The sequence below is a fragment of the Acomys minous genome (assembly GCF_964271855.1).
Source record: "Acomys minous genome assembly, chromosome: 2".
NCBI classification, from domain to species: Eukaryota; Metazoa; Chordata; class Mammalia; order Rodentia; family Muridae; genus Acomys; species Acomys minous.
Window position 1 is genome coordinate 136799860 of NC_140484.1, and position 14675 is coordinate 136814534.

Genomic DNA, 14675 nt, shown 5'->3' on the forward strand with positions numbered 1-14675 from the left:
GTGCTGGCCCTGTCTGCATGGAGTGCCTATAAAATTTATTTTAAGTTTTCCAAACTGTGTGGGGAGGAGAAATGATAATGCTTATTATACTATGCTTCATATTTGCCCATAGAGGACAAGTTTGTCTTATTATAGATTGTATGACTTCCCTCCTAAAATGCAAAATGTATACTCTTATAATGTGCTTGCATAAAATGACATTATATTTTAATGATCTGCCATTCCTCATAGAGAAGTGATAACTGTTTGAGGAGATAAACAAGTTTAAACTGATTCTGCGGCTGGACAGATGGCTCTGTTGTGAAGAGGGCATAAGTTCAGTTCCCAGCACCAGCATGAGCACCACAGGCTCACAGCCACCTGTAACTCCACTTCCAGGGGACTCGATGCATTCTTCTGGCCTTAGCAGGCAGCTCCATACATGTGCATATAGCCCAAACAGACACACACACACATGCACATGTGCACACACACACACCTAATCTACTAGTGATTTCCAGAACTACATAGCAAAATCTTGTATTAAAAAATATATAATAAAACTTAAAATATATATATTTTAACAGAATGGACTCAACATTATACAGTGCTCAAATGTATAGAGATATGCAGGTGTTCTTGGGACTCCGTCCATTTACTGCTGTCTTATCGGTGGTGCTCACCCATAAGTCAGTGCAGTTCTGTTCTGGGTGGCAGAGCTCACTGCTCTAGTATGGTCCAGCCCTCAGTGCCATGACTCAGTCCAATGCCATCACCAACAGGATCAAGATCAAAGGGTTTCCAAAGCTGTTCTGGTATACCAGTTGTACCTGAGGGAATACGGCAGCAACAATGGCTAAAGTGCCCCATATGTCTGAATCTCACCAAAGATAATTGCTGCCTTCAGAAAATCCTCAGGAGTTAATGGATCATGTTTTAGAGGAATTCCAAAATGACTTTCTAGAACTCCTCAGGAAATGCTTTGGCAACATTGTCTACAGTGAATCCATCATCCAGTGAAAGCATGTCTGGGGGGGGGAGGGGGAAGGCTTACTTGTGGGTTTTTTTTCTCTCTCTCTTTAATTTTTTATTTTTATTTTTATTTTGTTTGCTTTACCTCCCTCATCACATCCCAATCCCACTCTCCCTCCCTTATAATCTCTCCCTCCCTCCCTCAGCCTCAGCCTATAAAGTCTCATCTGTGTCCTCTTTGTCTGTGGCCTGGCAAGGCTGCCCCGCCAGGGGGAAGTGGTCAACGCCAACATCACATTCTAACACCTACCTGTTCAGTACATGGGTACCTCCCATTCCTTTTTTTTTTAACATATAAATTTATATTATTACACATATATACAAAATATTACCTATAGCAAGAAGAACCAATGACACAATCAGGAATTATATAATGTTACATTCTTAGTGTTTTGGCTATTTGTATTTGATGGTCTTGAAGAAAACATCTTTCCTATCTTGGTGCATCTAAATTTCTGAGTGTAAATCAATCTCCATCACATCTTGTCATTATCAACTTAACAACGTCTATCTAGACCTTAAAAAAAAAAATCTTAACCCCTAAACAACTAAGCTTCATTGTAAAAGCTAAGCTACCTGGTCTTCAACCCCATCAGAGACTTGAGAAGAAAGAGAAAGAACTTTTTGGAGGATGAAGACAAAGGGAGGCAGAGAAAGAAGGGCTAGATTCAATTTCAACAAGCCATAGGCACTTTTGTTTTCATAAGCAGCATCCTATTTGTATTTATTTTATTTACTATATGCACGCACACACACACACACACACACCACAACACACACGCACACACACACAACACACACACACACAACACAACACACACACACACACTGCCCTGCCTGTGGTAGTTAGAGGGCAATTCTTGGGAGCCTATTCTCTCCTGCTACCTTGTGGGATTTAGGGACAGAAGTCAAGTGTTCAGGCTTTGCACAAGTGCCCCTCCTCACTAAGCCATCTCACCAGCCCCCCCCAAAAAACAAATTTAACTAAATTTTATAACCACATTAATATATATTGATACTGTTTATTACAACATCATCCTTGACTAAAACATCCATTGCTTTCTTCTGACTTCAAAGAAAGTGAAGCATTTTGCCAGGCTTCACAGCACAAACCTTTAATCTTGGCACATAGGAAGCTCAGGCAGGCAGTTCTCTGTGAGTTCCAGAGCAGCCTGGTCTACATTGCAAGTTCTAGACCAACCAAGGCTTCATAGCTAGACTTTGTCTCCAAAATCAATCAGTCAGTCACTAAAACATGGGCCCATGATTTATGGGCCTATACAATGCTCGCAGACCCTACAAACAGTGCCTGCATGCCTGCATGCTTTAGCCAGCCCAGAGAGATACCGGAGCAAACTACAAAAGAGCACCGGACACAGTGGGCTCCTAAGGTCTTGCTCATCCTTATACTCCCGGTGCCTCCCCAGGGGACATTCTCATTGCTTAGTGCCACTCAGTTCCAAGCACAGTGCTAGGGATTCAAAGGGAGGTAAAGAAGTCCCCTACTCTGCATTCTGAGTGCTACTTTTCCTGGGACTATACCTATTAGAACATTTTCAGTTACAGGGCAAAAACATTAAAACACTACATCTGGAGGCAGGCTTAGTGGCTCAGGCTTTTAATCCCAACTATTCGGGGAGACCGAGGCAGGAGGATCACAAATTCAAGGCCAGCCTGAGCAACTCAGTGGGACTGTGTTTTGGTTTTTGTTTTGTGTTTTTAAGGTTTATTTATTTTATTTTTGTGTGTGAGTGTTCTGTCCACATGTATGTATGTGCAGCACATGTGTGGCTGGCATCCAGGGAGCTCAGGAGAGAGCCTTGGATCTCTTGTCGCTGGAGTCAGAGATGGTTGTAAACCATCATGTGGGTGCTGGGAATCCGGCCTCAATCATTTGCAATAGCAACAAGTGCGCCATATCTCCAGCCTCTGAGAGTGTATTTTAAAATGAAAAGGAGATACAGCTCAGTGATAAAATGCTTGCCTAGCATACTAAGACTTAGTTTCAATCCCCAGTATAAAAACAACAAAACAAAACAAAACAGAAAACTGGGGTTAAACAGAAAGCATACTGTTCAGTGCCTATGAATACACGTGTTCATAGTATAAGCCAGTTTCCTGCATGAGTAAATTTAGCCACCAAGCAATCCAAACCAAACAAGGAACCCAAAGCTCACATGTGCCTGCAAGGTTCTGAGCATTTTCTGCTTGTCCAACCTTACCCAACTCATGGCAGATCTGCGAGGTAAGTAGCACAGCTCCACCGTGCTAACTTGTCTTGTTCCTCGGCTTCCCTATGCAAGTTTCCTTCCCAAGTCCTTGTATGTGTTAGATTTATTTATGAGATAAAGGGTCACAGAGTTCATTTTAAAATATCCACAAGATTCAGTGACTCATTGGACATGGGGTTCAGGTCAGTGATGTGGGTGGAGTCGTCTCTTGACTGTGACACCTACGGCTTGGTAAATCTTGCCTGTTGATCAGTGCGAGCTTCTGTACAGACCTAACATGTGAGTGGGACTGTCTCGACCATTCTAACTTACTTGAAACTAACTTCTGACTAACTTGCGACATTTACGTAAATAAAAAGAAATATCAAGACCTACACGGCTTGAGACTCAGAACCCTGACTAAAGGCGACAAATGAAGGGAAAAAAAAAACAGACTTGTGTATAGCGAAGCTGGGATCAAGTGGGGTTCTCTGATACCTTGTCAAGCTGGAACCCCCAGTGTGTTTAATAGGTACCCGAACAGGGAGGGTTGGCTGCTCTGGGCAGAAGGTCTCGGAGGGTGCCCAGTCTCAGGCCATTAGCACCCTGGAACAGGACGCTGCAGTTGCGCACACATCCATAATTATTCATGCTCAGGCTCCGTACTCAGATTCCTGAGGGAAGTTTTGCCATCCCCCTTGAGCCTGGCCCATAAAGGTAACAGCTCTGTTTGTCAGTTTAGCCTTGGAGTCCTCCGTGTGGCTGTGCCCCTATGTCACAATACACATTCACTCAGGACCGTCACTCACTCAGGGCTTCCCCGAATCCCTTCAAAGAAGCAACCAAATCAGCAGCTAGAGAGGGAAATTAGGTTGGCATGAATACCGTGGGAGGCCCCGAAAGGCTTCCCCTGTAACTGCCATCCCTGCTGGGACAGAGCACTTAACTCCAAACAAGGTGAGTATGGTGACAAGAACTGAGAACTCAAGGCCAGTCTGCGCTATATAGTGATACCTTGTTTCTCAAACATAGCAACTTCTGTTACAAAGGCTAGTTTCGTGTGGATTTCATCAAGGCCACATTCTTTTTGGGGGAAGGAGCATTTTGAGACAGGGTCTTGTAGATCCTAGCATCCTCCAACGCCCAAGGAACCACAAATGTCAAATGAACACCATTCCCCCCCCCCCAATACTAGAGATTGAATCTAGCATTGCATGCTGAGCAAATGCTCTACCACTGTGCTATTCCCAGCCCTAACTGAGCTGCCTTTCTTAATTCTCATAACAAACCTAGTAAAGAAAATTGGCAATTGCCAGCGAGGAAACGCAGATGTCTTTGAGAATGAAAGCCAAGCTTCCGTGGCGCGTCGCCATCTACCTGTTTAAAACAGATTTCATAAAGTAAAATAGTTCACAGGAAAAAGGCCATGGCTTGAAAGAACATGAAACAAGAACAAACAGTGTCTGGGCTGAAGAAGAGACGGGGAAATCCTGGATGGATCAGCCCTGGATGCCTCGTCACAAGAGGTCTCCTCCAACGTATCCTTGGAAGAGAAGCAACTGCCACACAGGGAGATCGTGGGAATAGGTATTGATTTTCTTGAGATTAAAAAAAAAATTCTTTGGGTTACTGTCCTAGTTTGGCTACTGTTGCTGTGATAAACACCATGACCAAAACCAACCCAGGGAGGAAAGGGTTTTTGGGTATTTTTTGTTTTTTGTTTTTTTGTTTTTTCTTTTTGGTTTTTCGAGACAGGGTCTCTCTGTGTAGCCTTGGTTGTCCTGGTCTCGCTTTGTAGACCAGGCTGGCCTCGAACTCACAGCGATTCGCCTGCCTCTGCCTCCCGAGTGCTGGGATTAAAGGTGTGCACCACCGCTGCCTGGTTAAGAGTTTATTTTATTACTGAAGGAGACCCCCTCACAACAGGGCTCCCTCCCAGGCCCTGGATTAGGCACAGACCACACTCACACACCTGTTTTCACAGGGAGATCTTCTACTAATCAGGGAAGAAAAATTAAAGTGGCTGCTTTCTGACTCAGGCAGAAAAACAGCAGCAAATTACTTTGCAGGTGTGCTTTTTTTTTTCTTTTAAAGATTTATTTATTTATTGTATATGAGTGCTTTATCTGCAGAAGAGGGCATCAGATTACATTATAGATGGTTGTGAGCCACCATGTGCTTGCTGGGAATTGAACTCAGGACCTCTGGAAGAGCAGGTGGAGCTCTTAACCACTGAGCCATCTCTCCAGCCCCACAGGTGTCCTTTTTAAGAAGAGAAAAGGGGGAGATCTGTGTTAGAGTGGGTTAGGATGTGATGCGATGGCACGTTTTGATTGGGCATGTTAATTAGGTGAACCAAAGGAGGCCTCTGGTTGCTGGACTTCAATACTTCGATAGCTCAACCCTGGTAGTCAACCCCAGGAGAAGAAAGTGGCAACATAAGGGGATAGACCTTGGTGGCTATTTTTAGGAATATAATCTAACAGTTTTGGTTGTTTTGTTTTGTTTTAGCAATGCAGAGGCTGTGGAGGAGAAAGGCAAGGCCTACGAGAGCCATGTTTGCCAGGCCTGGGCTGCTGAGAGTCTCTGCAATTATAGCTTGCAGTTCATCATATTAAACAACCCAGGTCCAACCATCCAGGGGTGACTTTGCCCACAGTGAGGCAGGCTCTCCTACATTAATCATTAATCAGGAAAAGTGACTCCACTGACTTGCCTATAGGCCAATCTCAATTGAGGTTCTCTCTTCCAGATGACTCCACCTGTGTCAGGTTGACAGGAAACTAACCATCAGCACCAAGTCCACCGTCTGAAGATAAGAGTTGCCAGGAAAGGAGTGAGCTCCTGGGCCACGGGCTTTCTCAAATGCAGACCAGCTAACAATACACAAGACTGAACAAGACACTTCAGTGGACTCAACGGCTTTGAAGGGTCTTCAGGGCTGAGGTTATGAGTCCTTCATTTGAAACAAAGGAAAGCCCAAAGGACTTCCTGTACTTACCCAGAGGAGAACCTCCACGCCATGAAGGCATGTGTTCCTGATTGCTATAGGAGAAATGTCACATCAGGAAACAGGTTCAGTGACCTTACTTCTTATCTGAACACACTTTGAGATGTGTCTGACTCCCCTTGTAGGCTCTGTGGCGGGATGAGAAATGTCCTCTCTGGCTGGATCGGTTCACTTACTCGGCAGTTAGATTTCTCAGGGAAATTAATGAATCTAGTCCTAGAGTTAATCAATCTTTTTTGAGCTTTGCTATTTCAGTTCAGCCAAATCATGCTAGATCAACAAATAAAATTTCCATTTCTGGCCTAAAGAGCTGAGAATCAACATCTGAAATTTAGTGATTCACCATGTACCATCCACCTGCTTAAACCAGCTATGTCCGCGCTGCACTATGGGAAAGCTGACGCTCTCACCAGTGTCTCCCTGACCTTGAATTTATAATCTTATTAACAATTGCTATAGCCGTGCCAATTGAGAACATAATGTGATCGAGTGGGGTATTAAGAAACAGAACTAATTTTGCTTTAACTTGATTCAATTATTTGCTACTCTAGACCAATTAGGAAGGAATTAAAAAACTAACGCGTTCTACCTTCTGTTGGAAGTTCTCCAAGTCTTTGGGTTTCTAGAAGTTAAGGACCTAGATATTTTATGTTAAAAAAAAAAATTGTCTGCAGCCTTCCTTTTGTTTGTGGGTCGGGAAAGGGAAATCAGGTGGATTCTTGGGGATTTAAGAAGACTTTATTTTCCTGCCCCTTTGAGGTGGGACTCTTGAAGACAATACCAGCTGGGAAACCCGTGGGGGGTGGGGGGGGGTGACGTGAATACTAAAGTTTGGGAGCCGGCAGGAGGACCCCTGTGCCCCAGACCCACAAATCCTGGTCCTCCAACTACCCCATCTCCAGAATATGAAACCAAGCTGACAGCGATCTGGGGCGGGGGGGGGGGGGACGGGCGGGGGGCGGGGTGGCAGGGAGGGCAGGGGGTGGGGGGCGCCGGAGAGGAGCCGGGAGTTGCATGAAGCGCCAGCTTGAACACTGGTACCTCAATAGTGACACCATGTGGTCAAAAGGAGCACTAGCAGCAAGTTGTCAGTCCGGCAAAGTGGGATGAGGTAGCAACCACAACCACAATTAGGCAGCGCTAGAGCGCTGAGGGCCAGGCAAAGAAGTGCTTTGGGAACAAGGAAGAAAAATTTCGAGCCCTGAAACAAGCTTCTGTCACTAAGTTTAGCAGGAGACTGAGATCATGCAGCTCAGCATAACACAGGTTCAGAACAAGGAGAGCTCTTGGGGCTGAACCCCGAGGCCAGATGCTTATGCCTTCCTGTGCACCTGCACTCCCATAGTGCCTTGTCAAGTGAGGTCAGCTGTGACTTCCCACTTGAGGCATCACTGCAGTGCTCAGATCTTGGGGCTTTTCTGATTTCAGAGTTTCGAACCGCAAACATTCAACCCATGTTAGCGTGAGGACTCACAACAGAGACAGAGGGGCCAGCTCACAAGCTTAGTGGAAAACTTCAGCTTTATTGTGAAGGTGGTGAGAGACACTGAGGGTGTGAATCAGGAGTCTGGCACAACCAGAGAGGCCAGTCTAACAAAGGAAGAGGGCTTCAAAAAGCCACAGATAAGAGTGCTAAAAGGGAGCCATATTGTAAAGGTCAAGCCCATGCCAACTGATTCCCTGTGGGAGAGAATGGCAGAATGATTTAGGCAACCAGAAAGTTAAACTTTTTATGCAACGACAGTGCCACCCATTAGTAAAGAAAACTCAGGAGAGGGAGAAATTCTGACCTGTACTCAGCAGGGCCTGCCACATATTACACACTCAACAAATGGCTGTTGGTCTTGACCTTAATCAAAAGGTATGAAATATTGGAGCTAGAGAGATGGCTAAGCAGTGAAAGGTGTTTGTTACTCTTGCAGAGGACTTGGGTTCAGTTCCCAACACCCAGACGGGGTCTCACAACCATCTGTAACTCCATTGCCAGGAGATCCAATGTTCTCTTCTGGCTTCTATGGGCATCAGGCACACATGGGATGCGCGTACACACATCCAGGCAAAACACATAGAATAAACTTTAAAAATGTTTTAAATTAGAAGACAGAGGGTTAACAACGGGCCAGTGGGTAAGAGTATATGTCACACAAGCCTGATGATCTGAGTTCAATTTCCATAGTAGAAGAAAACAACCACTAAATGTTGTCTTCTAACCTCCACACATGCGCAGTGATGCAATGCTTGCGTTTGTTTCTTTGACTTCTTCTTCTTCTTCTTCTTCTTCTTCTTCTTCTTCTTCTTCTTCTTCTTCTTTTTTAAATATGATGAAACAAACATCCAGAGTCACTGGGTAGCTTGTGTCGCATGGATGCCATAAGAGAGCATATTGTCCCCCAATCGTTTGCGCATCATCTGTGCATGCCATCTGGCTCAGGAGCACTCCATAGTGTCTCAGCCAGTCCTCAGATCTAGTCACAGCACCCGTGGCAGCATCACCAGATACATAGGCCAGCTGCAATCTGTATCCCCTGAGGAAGACATCATGAGAAAACTGCTGTACGTGTACCCTACCTGGCCACGAGGTGGGAACTTGGGCTCCTTCCAGCAGCTGGGCTCCCACACTGCCTATTTTCCTAAAACGGGAGTAGCTAACCCTCTTCCTGAGGTGCCCGCTGTTATTTATTATAACCCAGCTTGTGCTGGATACAGAAGAGTCCACAAAATGGTGGTGAGCATTTGAATATTCCAGAATATTTGAAAGTCCATGAAACTGACACGATGTACAGCCTCAAAGAGGAATTAACACTGCAGGTACTGTTATGCATCAAGGATTAAATTAACGCCTCATGCTATCGTAATGAGATAACTTTGTTTTCAAGATTTTTTAAATGGGAGCTGGTGAGATGGCTTTTGAACTGAAATAAGGCCAGTTATGGCATCGGGCATATCTGATTGGGGCTGCTCACCTCATAGCAGCCAGGAAACAGACAGGCAGGGAATCATCCAGCTGTCCAGGGCACACACCCAGTGACCTACTTTCTCTAAATAAGCTTATCTCCTCCTTTTCACTGTCTCCCAGTAACACTGACATACTATTGGTGCCATCAGGGGCTTAATCCATTCATTAAATCAGAATCCATTCAACTGAAGGGGGGATAAAAAGGCTAGCAAAGAAGCTCCCAGCAATGAGCCTTCGGGGAACAACTCAGATTCAAACCCTAACAAAATCTAAGATATGTAGATCCTATTTATTTTTACTTTATTTTATATTTTATGCATTGACATGAACACTGTGAATTTTGTTTTACTCATTTCACCTACGAAGTCAATTCGTCACACTGTCTCTTTGCTTGTGAGAGATGCTCAATTCTAAGTGGCCTAGACTCTCTCAACCTATCCAGTTACTCATTTGTTTTGAAAACAATGAGTGGTTTGTGCTCTCTTCTGTTTCTTGGCTGGAGAACACAAGAAGACCTAGGGCTACTTTGGATTGCTTTTCAACTGCACCCCAACCCAACGGTCAGGACTGTGTGTGGCTGCTAGGAGGAGCCTCAGAGTGTCAGACACCACAAGTGAAAACGAGCCTCACTAAAGAACCCCGTAAAATTCAACTTTTAAAAAGGGATGCTAGAGGTCAAAGATACTAAATGGGAAAGCATTCATTGGCACTTACTTGGGCTTTCATCAAAGAACTGCACCCCACCCTCAAGCTGGGCCCCAAATTGCATTTATATGTCCACACAAGGAACGTATTGAAGCAGTAAGTGGCCAGCAGGATACTTCTCTCTCTGTCAATGCAGGGGAACCCAGGATTCAGTGAAAAGGGAGAAACGTCTGCCATTCAGTCAACCCGGTCCAGGCTCGATCATTTTCACCCCTCCTACTGCCTTCCCCATCCCGTGCCCATTCTCCCCCTGTCACATGGAGTCTGGGCTAGATGAAATTACTTTTATTGGTGGTGAGCCTAAACTAGGTTGAATGCTCCTCTTTCAGAGGATACAGGGTACCAGCCTGGAAAGCCAAGAAGGAACGAAAGAAGGAAGGAAGGAAGAAAGGAAGGAAGGAAGGAAGGCTTGGAGCTGGGCAGTGGATGCAGGATTCCTTCCTTATTTGGATATAAGTGCTGCACTCTTAAAGAATTTATTTTGGGAGAAGGCATAAGCACCGAGTGGAGCAGGCAGCCTCCGTGATCAGGCCGTGCTCTCTATTTGAAGGGCAGGCTTGCCAGGATCTTCCTGGGTAGCCTGAGGAGGTTCGGGCTCCAGGGCAGACTGTAGTGAGGACTCCAGCCCCGCTGGCTGAGCTGCAGGCTGGCCTTCTGAGCTCCGGACAGGCCCAAGGCGCGGAGGCTTCGCTGGTGTGGGCTGTGCCGCTTCAGGGCCTTTGCGGCTAGACAGAGCCCTTCTCAGGCTTTGTACCTTCTGCAAGCCAGTGCGTCTCAGCCGCTGAGCCCGGGATTCCACTGGCTCCTCCTCGTCGGAACTCTCCCCAACTTCATCCTCCGGCTGCTGTGGGCCCAGCACGGACTGGTCCTCCTCCGGGCCCAAGAGCTCTGGTGCTTTCTGGAAGGCGCGGGCTGGAATTTCAGTCTCCTCCTGAATGTGAAGACACAGCTTTGACTCAGGCAGGCACTTAGCTAGGACCACCCTGAAATTCTCTTCCCGCAGTTATACCAAGGGAGGCTACTCCATCCACCCTTTGCCTCTGCACCAGGAATTGGAGCCAAATGAGAGGAATGGAAAGACGGGGCCCGAAGGAGCAGGGAAGGGGAGGGCGGGCTGTGCAAGTTTACAAAGTAGATGAAACGCTGGGAGGTGTGAAACAAGTTAACAGTTGCATGGGCGTTTTGGAGGAGGCAGAGAAACACTATAACCGTTATTTTCATCTGCCTGGGACTGACCAATTCTGCGGACTGGCCTGAGCCTGGATTGGCCAGGCTGGGAGTGAGAGGGGGATAAGGCCAGATGTGGGAAGTGGGCGCGGCTCCGAAGGGCGACACCTAGGGTCTGGAATGTGGAGATTATGGACCGGTGGCCTCGGTGGTGGCCTAGAGGCGGGGGTTGGGGGGGGGGGGTGCCTGAGGTCACTGACCTTGAAGAGCAGGACGTGCAGTTTCCCGCGCGCCACCAGGAGCCCGTGGTTGGCCTCCAGCCGCTGCACCTGAGCGGCGCGGCGCACCGCCCGCTCCTGGGCTGCATCGGCGTGAGTGCCCACGCGCTCTGCCTTGGCAAGCAGCTGTGCCAGTGTGTTGCTGGTGGTGTCGTGGCTGCGACTCAGCGCCCCCAGGCCACTCTGTATGCGGCGCACCGAGCCCGCCAGGCCGCCCTGCCTCTCAGCTAGGCCGCCCTGCCGTTCCCTCAGCGCCTCCAGCATGGTGGCCAGCTTCTCCAGCAAGGTTACCACCGTGACGGCGTGCACAGGACCCGCAGCCGGCGCCCCGGGCACAGTCCCGGGCTCCAGCGCGCAATCCCCCATGATCCCTGACCACTCTGCCTGCTCTCCCTGCGACCGATGGCTGCGATCTGGGCTGGGGCTGCCTTTCCCTTCCTCCTCCTCCCCAGTTCAGGCTGTGACTCAACCGGGCGGGAGTTGGCATCTTCCGCGGTGGGAAAAGGAGGGCCGAGCTTGGGGCGGGATGTCCAAAGGGGTTTTTTTTTTTGAAGGCTCCGCCCCGGGATCTACCGGGTAAACCGGCTAGCCCAGAGGCACCCTTTTTTCTGAACCCGGGAGTTAAAGACACAACCTAAGGAAGCTTCAGAGTCCCACTCTGGGGCTGGGCATTGGCCTGCAAAGTTTGGAAAGTTCCGCCCCAGACCCAGGAATGCCTAGGCCCAAGCCAGAGCTTAGTGTTTAGTGTTTAGGCGGGCTGGGCGGGGCATCCTCTGATATTTTCCAGGTTTCTCCTCTGGCTTCGTTTATTGCTGTTTCTTTCCGTTGGATTGGGTAGTCCTACTTTAGGCTTCCAGAGGGGATACCTCAGCCATGACTTGGAATACATACTGGTTTGTCTGTTTTAATGAAGGTTGCCTGGGATTCCTGCCTAATGCTTCAACCCCCTGGTGAGCGTGACTATTTGAAATTGCTGCAGTAGCCAGCTATTGGGGTGAGCAGATCACCGGTTGGGGACCAGCATGACACACATAGTGTCAGAGTGGAAAGTTGCTACTTAAATGTTAATTTCTGGTTTCTGGTTGTGAACTTTTTGTATTTTACTATTTACACTGGGCTTTGATTTGCTCGTGAGTACCCTAGAATACTGAAGCCACCTGAGCCTGGTGTTTGGACAGGCTTGGCAGCGCACACCTTTAATCCCATCACTCTGGAGGGGCAGGGCCAGCAGGCGGATCTCTGTGAGCTCAAGGCCACCTTGGTCTACAAAACGAGTCCAGGGCAGCCAGGACTACAAAAGAAACTCTGTCTCAAAATAAAAATAAAAATAAAAATAAAGTGTTCGTTTGAGACAGCGTTTCATGTAGCTCAGGCTGTCCCCGAACTCACTGTTCAGCCAAGGATTATCTTGAACGGCTGATGCTCTGGCTTTCACCACACAAGTGCTGGGATAACAGGTGTGTGCCACCAAACCTAGTTTATGCTGGTGCTAGGATTGAACCCAGGGCCTTATGCACGCTAGTCAACAATTCTACTGAGCTACTTCCCCAATCTTGGTTCTGTGTTTCTGAGAGAGGGTCTTACTGTGTGTAAGCCAGGCCTCAAGCTCAAGATCCCCCTGTCTCAGACACCTGCTCATTTGGATTATAGGTGTTCAGTGACTGACTGGCTGACTAGTTGGTTGATAGACTACAGTGTTAATGATCAACCCCAAAAAACCCCTCAAATATGCTTGAACTGAGTGTTCTGTCACTAAGCCACAACGCAGCCCAACAACTTGGAACTTTTTTAAAGATTGTTTTATTTATGCATATGTATGTGCAAAGACCAATGGGTGTCCTTGGTCCTGGACATCACTTTCAGATAAGCTAAGCATGCTTTAGGGACTTAACCCTTCCTTGGACTGGTCGTCATAGTGTGAGCTCCCAAGCCTGAACTGAACTGAAACTTATAAAGCTATGAACCAAAATGAATTTTTTGCCCTCTGAATTGGTCTCCTCGGGTGTTTGGTTACAGTAACAAAAGGCTAACACAGTTATAGATATCTGAATATGTATCAGTGACAAATTATTTTCCTTTGTGTCTTAGTTACTTTTTTATTGCTGTGACAAAAACACCATGATCAAGGCAACTTATAAAATAATTTAATTTGGGGTTCACAGGTCCAAAGGGTTATCGTCTATGACTCATCCTGGTGGGGAGCAGGGAAGTAGGCAGGCAGGCACAGCCTGGAACTGACATCTTGATCCACAGGCAGGAGGCAGGGAGAGAGCTAACCGGGAATGCTGTGGATTTGGAAACCTCAAAGCCTCACTCACAGTGACAAGCTTCCTCCATCAAGGCCATACCTCCTAGTCCTTTCCAAATAGTTACAGTAACTGGGACAAAGCATTCAGATATTATGAGATTACGGAGACTCTTCTCACTCAGAGCACCACACCTTGTGAACCAGACAATGGTTTTGATTTGTTGATGTTGCTGTTCCTTCTCATCCAGCTGATGCTCTTAGAGGCACCTGTGGTGGAGTCCTGGCAGGTATAGAAAAACACAAGCTTGGTGCTATGTTGGATGTTTCTGGTTGTGTGGTTTGGTTTGGTTTTTTGTTTTGTTTTGGTTGGTTTGGTTTGGTTTTGGTTTTTGGTTTGGTTTGTTTTTCGAGACAGGGTTTCTCTGTGTAGCCTTGGCTGTCCTGGACTCACTTTGTAGACCAGGCTGTCCTTGAACTCACAGTGATCCACCTGCCTCTGCCTCTCGAGCACTGGAGTTAAAGTCATGCACCACTATGCCCGGCCATTTTTTTTTTTTTTTTGGATTTGGTTTTGTATTCTTATTGAAGCACCTCAGCTATTTTCTCTTTAAAATGAGTTAAAAGGTCACTGTACTGAGCTAACAGCTTGCCTTTCAAGTCCTCTCCTTTCTACCATGTCTTGAAATTTATCTGGTATAGAGTTGTAGAGCAGCCACAACCTCACCCTGGGCTAAAAGATCAAGAGACTGTGCCTACTCCCATGGATCTACTTCTCAGAAAGAGTAGACCAGAATTCCAAAGCATCCAGTTCATGTAAGGAAACGGGCTATACTCAGCAACCCCTCCCCACCCTCACGGCTGTGTTGATAGACAGCTGACTCCCTACTGTGGAATGGTTTTAACTATTGTTACAATTTTACTGGGAACTCCAGTAAGAATTTCCAGGGACCTGGGCTAAACCAGGCTTGTTGCCATCCTACAAACTGGAAAGCGTGATTCATGCCATATGCTAAGCTAGCATCTGGAGGGACGCGTGTTATTTAGACCACGGTTTCACTCTCAGTTGTGGAAATTATATCAGAGATGGTTT

The 14675-nt window shown here is 46.9% G+C and overlaps 1 protein-coding gene across 1 annotated transcript; it reads right to left on the minus strand.

Moving 5' to 3' along the window:
- Positions 1-10162: 10162 nt before the first annotated feature.
- CAVIN3 (caveolae associated protein 3) lies at positions 10163-11943 on the minus strand. Its single transcript, XM_084802249.1, has 2 exons — positions 11320-11943; positions 10163-10823 (listed from the first exon to the last, which is right to left on the minus strand). The coding sequence occupies exons 1-2, from the start codon at positions 11701-11703 to the stop codon at positions 10419-10421; spliced, it is 789 nt and encodes a 262-aa protein (XP_084658375.1). The 5' UTR covers positions 11704-11943; the 3' UTR covers positions 10163-10418.
- Positions 11944-14675: the final 2732 nt, after the last annotated feature.

Bases quoted from the DNA above. Each gene is read 5' to 3' on its own strand.
- CAVIN3 (XM_084802249.1), bottom strand. From the start codon at position 11,703: ATGGGGGATTGCGCGCTGGAGCCCGGGACTGTGCCCGGGGCGCCGGCT. The intron at 10,824-11,319 runs GTCAGTGACCTC...CTTCACATTCAG, and splicing joins TGCACGTCCTGCTCTTCAAG to GAGGAGACTGAAATTCCAGC.